Consider the following 14,711-nt stretch of genomic DNA (forward strand, 5'->3'; position numbering starts at 1 on the left):
GTCCAACTCTCACATCCATACATGACCACTGGAAGTAGCCAAATGTAAACAATGTAATATCGCTCTTGAAAACTGAGGACATATACTAGATGTGCTGTAAGCCAACAAAATGCCAATCATTAACAGGTTGGGATCCAAACATGATTTTGTTTTGGTTCTGCTTAAAGTCATTCTGCACACCTTTATTTTATTCCCACCGATTTTCCTCCCCTTGGTCTCTTTTACAGCTGCTTGTGCATATTCAATTTCATTATAAAGAACCAGGGCCATGCCTTTTAAGCGATCAAACACCACCTGTAAAAAAACAAAACAACATCAGTCTAAACAAAATTCTGTGCTAGTCCCAACAAAATCCTAAGTCACTAACACATTGCCAAGAATAAATATATGTTTTTTTTATTCCAGAAAAAAATTTGTTTTTCCTGATGATGCATGTTATAGTAAAAACACAACAAAATGTCATAGGAACTGTTTAGATTTGTGGATATTGTGGCATGAGGTATATTGTTTTTGTTTTTCTGTATTCTTTTTCTACGTTGACTGAGTACTGTCCTATATTAAAGCAAGTACTGACAAAAAACCACCAGACCAAAAAACTGTTTCTCCACACAACAAAAGCTACACTTAAAGAAATGTCAAAGTTATGCAACACACCTCCCACAACGTAAAATCTACTTTTAAGAAGTTAAAATCTTTACCTTCACATGGAATGGGGTCCAGAAACCCTTTTCCTGTTATGTTGGTGAAGGTTACACAACAAACATTGGTTGGATGAATATTCTGTTGTATGAGTGTTTTTTAAAATCATTTTTTAAAAAATCAAGTCTAATGACATATATGTGTGAATGTGAATAATTATATAATCAGACTAATTTAATGAGATAAAATTATAGAAATCCCTAAGCAACAGTCTATTTAACAGTATTTTGCAGACTGGTTCCAAAATTAATCATTTTGATGGGTTCGATATAGTTTTTTTTCAAAATGTATCATAAGCAAGTGCTCTTCTACATCAAATTTTGGAAAAAAGAGAATTTTAATGTATGAGTTACTAAAGAAAAGTCAGCACTAGAAACTGGGTCTGCAAGGATAGTATACCAAAAGAAAGGAAGTCAGTAGTGACTTAAAGCCACATACCCAAGCCTCCCACTTACCTTTACCACAGGCCCATATCGGCAAAAATGTCGCGTTAAATACTGATCTGACACATTTGAAGAAAGCCCGTCTAACCACACACAGTTTGTAGGCATGCTCTTTCCAAAGCCCAGCTGAATACAAAAGGCAAAATTTCTATTAGTTAAGCCACCAATTATTCAACAACAAAAACTGTGAAAAAACTGGTATTCTGTAGGAATCTTATCAAACCACCACTTCAAGTGGGAATCAAGTTAAAATCAAACAAAAATTTACACAAAATTTATCCTGCCTGGCTAAGCAAGTATTAATTCAGATTATAGTATAACAGGATAAGGATGCAAAGAAGTTTATTACCTTTATGGTTATCTAACTGTACTATTACAATTTTAAATAATCATATATACCAAAACAAAACATCTCCAAATCTTGAGGAAAAAAACACAGCAAATATTAACAGCACAGTAACTTATATAAATTCCTTTACCTTGAGACGATTATTTCCAAGGTATTCCCCATCCATCTTCTTAATAGCCTTACAAACACTGGCAATGTCACAGTATTGCAAGAATGCATACTGAGGGACTCCATTTACTTTCTTAATATCAATATCCTGAAAAAAACAATGGATGGATACCACTTAGTGATATGCCAATAAAAAATAAATCAGAATAAATCAAGTCCATATGAGCTACATGGTTCTCAAAACAATCAGATTCCTCCCAAACCACCTGCTTAGTTACAATTATACATCTTAATGCAACTGTAAATAGCCTAAAAATCTATTTAACACAACATTTGTAGTCACAAACCATGAAATTCTTCTCACGTGAAGCTCTTTGCAGAAGAGCAACTGCAATGCAACTCAAAACTCAAAATTTTAAATCCATAATACCTGTGTTAAGAGAAATTTATGATAAGAAGTAAAAGGTAGCCTATTTAATGAAAATCTAACAAATAATTCCCTTCTGCAATATCTAAAATCCTTATTAGGGGCAAGCCATTTAAAATACAGCATCTGGGAAGAATAACAATGATAAAGAAGTCAAATTTTCAAAAAGTGATTTAAAATATGCAATCCTGAATCAGAAGCTTCATTCTATTAGTATATCTAACTGAATCAAACCTGGTGACTGACAAATGTAGTAATAATCTCTCATACCCAGAATGAATGGACTATATAAATATCTGAACTACTCTGTGAAGATGCATTAGAATACCATCCCTGGACTAAAGAAACACTCTACATAAAGGAATATCCCCATTTCTTTGGAATGCTCAAAACCTGCTGTCACATCTGACACTCTGGTCCTGCCTACTTAGAGGAGGTAGTGAAAAAACCTGGCTTACACATGAAAATGGTCCAGAGAAACCAGACACTTGGATGGCAAAACTTGTACTTAAACAATAATGAGCTGGGCCATATATTGCAGATTATGTATTGTGATTATCTAAGCCTCCTTAAGGGTCACAAGCCAATAATCAAAACCTGAAACAGAGCAAAATGAGTAATGCATTTAAAGAACTGTTTGACGGGTCCTTAAAAAAAAAGCAATAATTTATACTCAAAATTTTTCTAAGTAATGTTAAACGGAAGCTGTTTTCATCATTACATAAAATGTAATAACTCAGGATAGCTCCATTTATATTTCCCAAAGAACGATGGTGGGCTAACTCACTAAAAAGGTTCTGTTATAGCATAATCTGTTATCAATAAGCAGCAGACCATGTTCCAAAGGTTTGTATGTCATTAAAACAGTGACAATCATGAGCAACTGCAAACAAGATAATAGTCTGCAAATAGAATACTGACATGTCCGCCTTATTGACAAGCATAGCTCTTAAAACACAATAATCATTCCATTTTTAGCAACCCCGGTGATGAAAATATATCCACATGCCCAAATTCAACTTTTTATACTCCTTTAAAATTTATGGTAGCAGCTACATTCAAATAAAAGTATGTTTGAAAATGTTATCAATTCATAGTCTCACAAAGCCGAAAAACAAATAAATAACAGACTGTGATCTAAAGATAGAAGAAGCTGTAGCCCAGAGAGGTAACTGAGCGTCTAGTCACCCATCCAGGTAGGCAGTAGAGCTGGAATTAAGAGGATACAGTACCCTCACAAAAATAAGAGAAGTTAAATAATCAGAAAAGAAAGATGAATGTTTTGTTGGTATCTCTCCCTGAATAGCTTCTCTGTTTTTGCTTCACTTCTGCCAACCACTTCAATTTCTTCTCTCAAGCCCCTAAAGATGAAGTTTTGTTCAGCCACAAGCACAAATAATATTTTATTCACAAGACTAGGTTATGCCATTAAAAAATATTAAGAATCTTTTCCTTAGAGCATTAGTGTATACGTAAGAATGGAAAAATGGACATCACATATACACAAACCTAAAAGATGTACAATAGCTGTTTCTACTTAAACTTTTTTTTTTTTTTTGCTCTCCAAAGTCCAAATATATTACTTTCTTCACAATTATTAACTGTGATATCCTAGAGAAAGTCTAGGAGGACAGAAGTAATTTTCCTATTTTTTCAAGCATAACACAATACAGTATATCTAAGGATACAAACTGTAACCAAACTATTTTCACTATAATTTGACTCAAGTCTTAAATCATGGAGAACAGAAAAATCCTTCTATCTCTAAGTCAAACAATGACTTGCATAATTTAAACAGATTCTAATTAAAACTTCAAAACAGAACCGAGCTTCCAGCACGACAACCACATTCCAATAATTCCCAAGGTATTTCTATCGTGCATTGTAATAAAAAGAATCATATACTAATCAATCATATACTAATCTGCAGCTCTGTTTTCTCGGCCAGATTTTTCTTTCAACCCACAGGACTAAAGATGGCATTAAAACAGCATCCAATGGACAAAGATAAGAAAAGTAGAAAGGAAAATACATATGTAAATAAAGACAATTATATATTTTTATACATACACATAAAGCAGTCCCTGATGAGTTTTGCCAGATCATCTTTTAGCAGGAGTTAAAAACACATAGGGCAAGTGAGAAAAATATTCATTATAACATCTAAATACATTTTTCCAAATATAAGCTGTACTTATGCTGTATGTTTTATGACAAAGATTTAAAACTGTTTTCATTGTTTAAAAAAAAAAAAACAACATACCACAATTTCTCCAAAGCGCTGGAAGATATTGCGAAGATCATGGTAAGTAGTGGTTTTTTCAAGGTTACCAATAAAAAGGGTTCTTGTTGCTTTGGGGTGAAATTCATCTATCCGTTCATCCAAGGGGCGAAATTCATTTTCACTTTCCGTTTCTGTAAGTGGGAAGGGGCAGAGAGTGTTTTAATGTTTACTCATATATCATGGGAAAATCTACTTTAAGAAATCAAATCTCTGCTATACAGGGCTTAATTTTCATGTAATCTGAAAAATCATATATACCATCAGAAACAGCTCCAAAGCAAAAGAAGAATATAGAGGCTAGAAAAACATGTCCAAAAAATTAAGAGAAAGTTAATACCTTGACCTTTCAAACAGAAAAGTAGACTGAATTTCCATTTCAGTTGATTTGTTTTAAAAGATAATCACTATCACAGAAATAGGTTTTAACCACCAGTGGAAAACGGCAATTATTTAAGCCTAATCTTAGGTTTAAAAATTATGTAGTAGGCTCTGAATGCAGACTATAAAACTGAAATCCTTAAATCTGAAATAAACATTAAAAATTCAGCTAAAAATAGTCCAGTTTCACTATTTGTTTTATTTACTTTTCAATATTTTGTAAAATATTTAGCATTTTATGCTTGTCATACCCAATTATCTAAATACAGCAATTTTTAGATACAAGAATAGTAACTATATGAAAACTGACTGAAGTAACGCTTACAAAATATCTTCTTTTGGTGTTGCACGGCACCCAATGACAAATAGAAAGAGGTTAAATTACTCTTAAGGTTTTTTTTCTTATGATCAAAGTCGTGGTTCAATGTCTAACTCAATCATGGGCTTTCTCTGAAGTTCTATTTAACTTGGGATGGGCTTTCCTCATGGGTCAGATTGTAAAGAATCTGTCTTCTATGTGTGTTTGATCCCTGGATCAGGAAGATCCCTTGGAGAAGGAAATGGCAACTCACTCCAGTATTCTTGCCTGGAAAATTCCATGCACAGGGAGCCTGGCGGGCTACAGTCCATGGGGTCACAAAGAGTGGGACACGACTGAGTGACTGAACAACAAGTTAGGGGCTTTCAACATTTTCTGGATAACAATCAGAATATGGCCTGTATGATATCTCTCTTTTTTAATGTAAAACAAAGCCATCCAAAAACGTTAGTATTTAATCAATTTGACTAAAACAAAGTGTTCATTAGCTCCAGCCACATTACTGATGATGTCAACAACAACAATGATTTTTTAAAAAGACTCAACTTCTGAGCTGCTGGGTGAACTACGCCAGAATACATCTCACTCCAGATTCCAGTTTAATAGCTCTAACGGTAGCAGAGCTTAATCTCACCCAATCATCAGAGAGTATATATTCAGTCAGAGAGTATATATTCAGTCAGATGGACCCAGAAACTGCTCAGTGCTCATTACACCTATCTTTACCTACATTTTCATCTTATTTCACAGGGGATATGTCTCATTTTAAACTCAACAAGGTCTTAAAATTATCTAGGAGAGTACATACTTAGAAATATTTCACTTAGGAGAAAAAAATAATTCAGACACATCTTGAGATTTGTACTTTAAAAGGCAGAATCAGGGGAGTTCCCTTGGCCTGGTGGCCTAGTGGTCAGGATTCTAGGCTTTCACTACTGTGGTCCACATTCAACCCCTGATCGGGAGAACTAAGATCTCCCAAGCCTCCTAGTGCCGTCAAAAACAGAAAAAGCAGAATCAGAATGAGAAAGCAGGATTTGCAACCATTACAATCTACAATGGCTTCATTTCCACCAAACAGCTCAGTAAAAATTTCGGAGTGTGTCTTTCAGCCTTCATGACCAGTTTTAACTCTTACTGCCTACACATCACTGAAATGTTGAGGGGATTGTGATGTTGTGCAGCAAAGGAGTAAAAAAGCACAATGTTTGAAGCCACCAGAGGTCTGTCAGCAAAGTTAAGTTTCCTGGACTTGGCTATTTTTAATTCCAAGTGGTCTCTGACCTAAGGAAGCAATCAGCTCCATACATTTCAATATAAAACATTTATGACAACCATCCAACAGCTAATTCTAACCAAATGTCCTTACACAGCTTTCAAATAACGCATTCAACTGATCTTTCAATGCTGTCCCATTTGGGAAATGTATCTTTGGCTTTGCTATGCTTGAACCAATCCAACTTCTCAACACCTTCAATGAAATAAAAGTAAAAGTGCTGGTGGTTCGGTAGTGTCTGACTCTTTGTGATCCCACGGACTGTAGCCCGCCAGGCTTCTCTGTGCAAGGGATTTTCCAAGCAAGAATACTGGAATGGGTTGCTATGCCCTTCTCCAGGAGATCTCCCTGACCCAGGGATCAAACCTGGGTCTCCTGCACCGCAGGCAGATTTTTAACCGTCTGAGACACCAGGGAAGCTTAAAAAAACATCTCAACATCTTCAGTGGCTGGTGGTTAAAGCCCAGTTAACATCCTGGGTGTTAACTAATTAGGTAAACTGATTTTTTTTTTTTCAATCTTCTGGTCATGCTGTGCAGCATGTGGGATCTTAGTTTCCCGACCAGGGATGGGACCTGAGACCCCTGCACTGGAAGCACAAAGTTTTAACCACTAGACTGCCAGCAAAGACCCCAAATGTTGTCTGTTTTTTTTTCCCACTAAAAATCTCAAGCTAAGCCCACTACTTGGAGATTAGAGGGTCATTTATTGATAATGCCCCTGAGTTAGAGCCTCACTAATTAAAAATTACATATGTATATATGGCTCTAAAAACTTGTACAGGTTATATGACATTCTAAATATTATTCCTCAAAGTCAGTTCTGACTGTTTAAAATGTGTTAAATAAGAACTCCTGAGCTGCCCTTAGCCCAGTATAAGTTAAGGCAGCACATCTCAAACTCCACGGAGGAGGAAATGAATGGGAAGGCATAACTTATATTAACAATTCCTTTGAAAAGATAATATTCCTTTGAATTCCTGTTTTACCACAAAATTAAGCATATTTTATAGTCTTCATTCTAACAACTCTGTGCCTGTTTTAATATACAAATAACACACATTCTTATCAGAGAAATTCTATTTTTTTCCTCTTAGTTGTCAAATAAAATGAATATTCCAAGAAAATGGGCTATGTTTATCCTATAAATTCCACTCAAAGTCTCACTCTTAAAGTTCAACTGTCCTACGCATACATTATGCGAATGCATAAAGTTAACATTTCTGCTCACTCCTCTATAGATTTACTCACAAGTAAATCAGGGGTTTTAAAAACTTGAGCATGCAAATTCTAAACCAGTAAGCGAGGGTAGGATCAAAGATCTTCATTACAAACAAGCACTGCAGGTGGTTCTGAAACAGGAAGAACACTGACCCACGTCATGTCTGACAAGACTTCCTGCTTTAGAATAGACAAGTCTTACAGGTAGGTTCGAGCAATATAATGTCCCCTTGAAATTTTCAACGGGCTGCATATAATCAATCTGTCATTATCTTTCAAGGTCATGGAAATTGGACTAACAGGTCCAATTTGTGCAGAGCATAATGGAAACAAAACTGGTCTAACTAGTCCCTCAAATTGATGTAGTCTGTTTTCTAATTCTGTTGTCATTCTCCTAGGAACTACCACCTTATCTCAATCAATTCAATCCTTTGGGGGAGGGGGGATTCAACAAGGGCCTGAACTGCCTTTTACAAAAACAATCTTCACGCCTTCTGAACCAAAACAATCTATTTTATTAAGTTGAGCAACAACTTAATAAACAACAGCTCTTTAAAACAGAAGACACTGAACGTGTGTTAAGAGAGCTGTCACTGTCTCTTACCCGGCCCTATCCATGCTGTTACTTCAATCTGCATGCCAAAGAAAAGTTTTCCTTTTGATGCAGTCAACGCTTTTTCTTGGTCCTCTTGCTGCCGAAAGAATACCAGACCATATCTCTCTTCTGAAGTTCCATGTATCTGCACTGAAGTCACCTTTCCAAATTTCTTAAATTCATGGAAAAGGCCATCTTTAAGGCTTGTATCTAAACCATCAAACAAAAACAAGTTGCTCATTTTTCTAATACAGTTAGAACTCAAAATGTAAGCTACTGAGTCTTTAACCTGACTTTTGACCTAATTTAGCATTAAAACATTATTTTTTCAAATTAAACCACTCTAAAGATGCATTTAGAGACCACTGAACAATTCTGAAAATAAACTGGGTTTTAAAAGATATTACTGGTTATGTGCTAGAATGATATAGCATGGTTACTCAGGAAAATACTCGTATGTACAGATCTTTTAAGATAGTGTGAAATGAAATAACACCAGGGATTCACTTTAGGATAAAAAGGGAACAAGAACAGGAAAGAATAAAGATGGAGACAGTTAAAGCAAGTGTGGCAAAACACTGATGATTTTTAAATCTGGTATGGTGTAAGGGAAGTTTCATTTTGCTATTTCTTCTACTCTGGGTGAGTTTAAAATTTTCATGATAAAAACTTCACAAATATACATAAACCTATTCATAAACCTGGTATGTAGGTTTCACAGGCTATTTTAATAAATAAGTAATCACTGAAATGCACTTAGCAAGACATACTTAGTTTGGTCTTTGTTGGTCTGACCATCTACTAACAGTTGTTTACATACTCAATATATGCCTGATATAGCAATAGGACTACATTATAAGCAAATGTCAAAAAAAATTGGAATAAAAATTACAATAGAGCTTTTAACTACATACAGTCATTATTCATGACTTTCTTCATTTAAAATGTTAATATATTGACAAGGGTTTCCTAGCATAATTTTTTTATGTCTAAGTTATTTCATAGGACTCCAGACCACTGTAAATCTAACTCAAAATAGTGTTTCTATAATTTCATTGTACCAAACTTTTCCTAATATAAAAATATTTAATCCAGAAAGCATTTTTATTCAAAATGAACCATGCTTTCTTTATATAACACACACCATACAATCTTCATGTGTGTAAATGCATATAATATGCATAATATGTATATATATGTTTATATAATTAGGTACAAGTAACATGCAATCTTACATATGTAACAACTTAGAAATTATATAAATTATAATCACTTGCTTTTTATTACATGGCATTAAATATCAATGAACCACAAAAAGAAAAAGGAGTCAAAGCTGAAAGACAAATAGAAAATATTACCCACACAGTCAGAATAAGAGAGACAGAGAGATTTAAACAAAATCTATACAATGTAGAAAACATACATTGCTCTCCCATTCCCCAAAAATAGCAGAGAAGAAAGTACAGCAATACAAAATTTTACCTGTAGAGCGCACTGGAAGATTCTGAACCTTGATCCCAAAACTTTTACGGGGCTCATCTTTGTCCAGAGATGAAAGCAACTGGGAAGTGGGTGCTGGGACTGCTGCAGATTGAACCGATCGGGCTGGAGAGTCATCACTTGAACTACTGCTGGAATCAGTGCTACAGATGGGCAAAGAAAAAAACAAACAAGTGAGAAAACCAACAAAGAATCACATATAAAACTTCTTATAGTCAACAAGCGGCAATCATTTAAAGGTCTACATTTCAGGTCCGGGTTTTCTGGATACCCTACTTTCTCCACATCTATTTCATACTCTACCTTCAGAGATCACAGAAGACAGCACACACTGGCCTAAGAATGCGGAAGTAAAAGTAACAATCTTTTGCCACCATAGGCCACCGAAAGACAAATGTTTTGTTCTGTGCAAAATCTGAACAATTTTTTCCAAATAAAACAAGACTGGTAAACACACATGACTTAAGAGTAATGTTAATAAAATAGTGGATATATGAGTTTTGGATTCAGAGATGTCTATTTAAATCCCGACTCAGACATACAGCATGTATCCTTGGACAAGTCACTTAACCTCTTGCTAAGCCTTAGTTTCTACATCTGTAAAAATGGAAATAATAATAGTACCTATCTCACAAGGTTAAGAAACAAAAAAAACACACAGGTCTAGAGTTCAGAATATGACTGGCAAGAAATAAATGAAGTGGCAATGCTGCTACTATTATTGTTACTGCTACCATTACCACCACCTCATGGATACTAATTTTTAGGAGAAAACAGACATTCAAAATAATTTTCCAGGTTTAAATTTTTGAAGGATTAATAAAGAAACATTATACAAATTACTAGAGTCTTGTCAGTTAGGCTCTTTTCTCTGTGAATAATGTGGGAAATGAGAGTCAATGAAATTTAATTTTTCTCTTCAGTTTAATACAAACCTTGAAGTGTAAGAAAATCACAGTTGAGAGAAAAGGAGATCATCATTGCAACAAAAAGAATAAAATATCTATGAATAAACCTACCTAAAGAGACAAAAGACCTGTATGGAAAAAACTATAAAACCGATGAAAGAAATCAAAGATTACACAAACGGATGGAGAGACATACCATGTTCTTGAACTGAAAGAATCAATACTATACTACCCAAAGCAATCTACAGATCCAATTCAATTCCTATCACAATACTAGTGGGTATTTTTCACAGAACTATAACAAAAAATTTCAGTTCATATGGAAACACAAAAGACAATTTGTGTTTTGTCAAAGCAATCTTGAGAAAGAAAAATGGAGCTGGAGGAATCAATCTTCCAGACTTCAGACTATACTACAAAGCTACAGTCATCAAGACAGTATGTACTGGCACAAAAACAGAAACACAGACCAATGGAACAAGACAGAAAGCCCAGAGATAAATCCACGCACCTATGCCCACCGTATCTTTGACAAAGGAGGCATGAATATACAATGGAGAAAAGATAGCTTCTTCAATAAGTGGTGCTTGGAAAACTGGATAGCTACATGCAAAAGAATGAAACTAGAACATTTCTGAACACAAAAATATAATGGATTAAAGACTTAAATGTAAGGCCAGAAACTATAAAACTCTTAGAGGAAAACACAGGCAATATACTCTTTGGCATATATCACAGCAATATCCTCTTTGATCCACCTCCTAGAGTAATGGAAATAAAAACAAAAATAAACAAATGGACCTGATTAGACTTAAAAGCTTTCACACAGCAAATGAAACAACAAACTAAATGAAAAGATAACCCTCAGAATGGGTGAAAGTAATTGCGAATGAAACAACTGACAAAGGATTAACCTCCAGAATATACAAACAGCTCGTCTAGCCCAATACCAGAAAAACAAACAACCCAAACAAAAAACAGCCACAGGAAAAGATGCTCAATATTGCTCATTATTCAGTTCAGTTCAGTTCAGTCGCTCAGTCGTGTCCGACTCTTTGCGACCCCATGAATCGCAATGCAAACCAAAACTACAAATGAGGTATCACTCCACTGGTCAGAGCCCACCATCAAAAAATCTACAAACAATAAATGCTGTTGGTGATGGACAGGGAGGCCTGGCGTGCTGCGATTCACGGGGTTGCAAAGAGTCGGACACGACTGAGCAACTGAACTGAACTGAACTGACTGCACTGTTGGTGGGAATGCAAATTGATACAGCCACTATGGAGAACAGTATGGAGATTCCTTTAAAAACTAGGAATAAAACTATCATATGATCCAAATACTCCACTATTGGATATATACCCGGAGAAAATAATAATTGAAAAAGACACATGTACCCCAATAGTCACTGTAGCACTATTTACAATAGCTAGGACATGGAAGCAACGTAGATGTCCATCAACATATGAATGGATAAAGAAGTTGCGGTACATATACACAACGGAATATTACTCAGCCATAAAAAGGAACTCATCTGACTCAGTTCTAATAAGGTGGATGAACCTACAGCCTATTATACAAAGTGAAGTCAGTCAGAAAGTGAAAAGCTAATATCATATATTAACGCATATATATGTAATCTAGAAAGATGGTACTGATAAACATCTGCAGGGCAGCAATGGAGACACAGAGAATGGATTGTAGACACAGGGACAAGGAGAGGGTGGGACAAACTGGGCGAGTGACACTGAAACATGCCCACTGCTATCTGCAAAACAGACAGCCAGCAGGAATCTTCTTTATGACGCAGGGAGCCCAAACCTGCTGCTCCATGACAACCTAGAGGGGTGGGATGGGGTGGGAGGTGGTGGGGAAGGTTCAGGAGGGGGCGGATGTGCATGTACCTATGGCTGACTCATGTTGATATATGGTAGAAACCAACACAAAACTGTAAAGCAATTACCCTCCAACTAAAAATAAATCCTGGGAAAAAAGAAAGACAAGGAGAAAACATAACCAACACGGCAACATACTCAGAATAAAAGACAGGCATTATAACACATTTATAATGCCCAAGAACCATGTGAGAAATATTAAATTATCATTTCAGTACTCCATGTGCAAGACTGCTGTGGCTTTCTTTTATAGCATTTCCAAATACACTAAAAATAAAAAGCTATTTACAGGGTTCTGAAATTTTGCTTCATACTCTCAGCTCCTTATAGTGGAAGACTTAACCCTTTAAGCAAACAACTCAGGATGGGGGTTGGGGCACAGGTGGTAAATCTACCTTAGGCACACTCCCTAAAAGAAAAATTCAATAGTTTTTGTCATCTGCACTTAGACTAGAGCTCTCACATCCACAACAAACTCTGAATCAGTCAGATGAGTAAGTCCAAACTCCAAGAACTGAGACCAACTTGCTGCTGCTTCTTTAATACCTCAGGTTGGAGCCGGGGGGTGGAATACCCTAAAAAAATACAACTTACACAGCATTTTTATTTAGTTCTCACATAATAAGGCAAAAGATTAAAAATTTTATGAAGTTATCAGAGTTTTCTGCAGTTTAAAACAAAAGAAATAAACCTATGCCAGTAACAGCCAAAAGGAGATACCTGAGTTACAAAATACAAACTACTATGGATAAAAGCCACAAGACAGAATCACAAGTCATCACTATCAGGCCTCCTAGAAATGACTGGGCTTCAGTTTTCCCATCAATAAAAATAAATTTTTTTCTAAGTTATAAAGTAAAAGTAGTGTTACAATTACTAAGTGAATGAGATGAGATGGTTGGATGACATCATCGACTCAATGGACACGAGTTTGAGCAAACTCCAGGAGATAGTGAAGGCCAGGGAAGCCTGGCATGCTGCAGTCCAGGGGGCACAAAGAGTTGGACACAACTGAGCAACTCAACAATGTCAACAAACTGAATAGGACACTGTGCTTAGTCACTTAGTCGTGTCCGACTCTTTGACACCCCATGGACTGTAGCCCGCCAGGCTCCTCTGTCCATGAGGATTCTCCAGGCAAGAATATTTGAGTGGGTTGCCATGCCCTCCTCCAGGGGATCTTCCTGACCCAGGAATTAAACAGGAGTCTCCTGCATTGCAGGCAGATTCTTCACCATCTGAGCCACCAGGGAAGCCCAAGAATACTGGAGTGGGTAGCCTGTCCCTTCTGCAGGGGATCTTCCCAACCCAGGAAGTGAACCAGAGTATCCTGCATTGCAGGTGGATTCTTTACCAGCTGAGCTACCAGGAAGCCCAAATAGGACACTGCTGCTGCTGCTGAGTCGCTTCAGTCGTGTCCGACTCTGTGCAACCCCATAGACAGCCATAGACAGCAGCCCACCAGGCTCCCCCATCCCTGGGATTCTCCAGGCAAGAACACTGGAGTGGGTTGCCATTTCCTTCTCCAACGTGTGAAAGTGAAGTCACTCAGTCGTGTCTGACTCATAGCGATCCCATGGACTGCAGCCTACCAGGCTCCTCCATCCATGGGATTTTCGGGCGAGAGTACTGGAGTGGGGTGCCATTGCCTTCTCCGAAATAGGACACTACTCTCATTCAAATTAACCCATGTGTGCTCAGTTGTATCCCACTATTTGCAACTCCATGGACTGTAGCCCGCCAGGCCCCTCTGTCCATGAAATTTTCCAGGCAAGATTACTGGAGTGGGTTGCCATCCCCTTCTCCAAGGGATCTTCCTGACCCAGGATTGAACCCAAGTCTCTTGCATCTCCTGCATTGGCGGGTGGATTCGTTACTACTACTGCTACCTGGGAAGCCCCATTCAAATCAAGGGTTAACAAAATTAATCTCCTGTTTTTAGCACGGAAGGAAAAAACAAGGTTGTTACATGTATTACATACTCCAAGCAATACAAGATTATTTATAAGGTCACCAGATGACTACAATATAAAATATGTACGTGACTTATCAATTTAATTTCAAGGAACCATAAAATCACCATTAAGGAAAACACTTTACTATCAATTCTACCATATACATATACATCAAAATTCCTTAGCAATAGTGGGGAAAGATGTAAACAAATATGGCCAGAAGCAGAACTTCTGGGTACCAAAATAATGAGCCAACAAAGTTCTGTTTATGTCATTAACATGCAGAGGAATCAATGATAATGATTTGAAGGCATAAAACAATGATAGAAATGTCATCACACTTTTGTTTAAT

General features: G+C 36.5%; 1 protein-coding gene across 4 annotated transcripts in view; it reads right to left on the reverse strand.

The window, feature by feature from the left end:
* Positions 1 to 14,711, reverse strand: part of SPEN (spen family transcriptional repressor) — an 87,905-nt gene that overhangs the window by 17,069 nt on the left and 56,125 nt on the right. For 3 of the 4 annotated variants that reach the window (XM_069545921.1, XM_069545922.1, XM_069545923.1), the window contains 6 exons: positions 9,581 to 9,741; positions 8,108 to 8,308; positions 4,290 to 4,441; positions 1,622 to 1,747; positions 1,155 to 1,268; positions 181 to 294 (listed from right to left, as the gene is read on the reverse strand). In XM_069545921.1, coding sequence (XP_069402022.1) covers positions 181 to 294; positions 1,155 to 1,268; positions 1,622 to 1,747; positions 4,290 to 4,441; positions 8,108 to 8,308; positions 9,581 to 9,741 — 868 coding nt within the window. Of the gene's footprint in view, positions 1 to 180; positions 295 to 1,154; positions 1,269 to 1,621; positions 1,748 to 2,484; positions 2,599 to 4,289; positions 4,442 to 8,107; positions 8,309 to 9,580; positions 9,742 to 14,711 lie in introns of those variants that run through there. The other variant, XM_069545924.1, reaches the window with a different exon arrangement.

This window comes from Ovis canadensis, chromosome 12 (assembly GCF_042477335.2).
Source record: "Ovis canadensis isolate MfBH-ARS-UI-01 breed Bighorn chromosome 12, ARS-UI_OviCan_v2, whole genome shotgun sequence".
NCBI classification, from domain to species: Eukaryota; Metazoa; Chordata; class Mammalia; order Artiodactyla; family Bovidae; genus Ovis; species Ovis canadensis.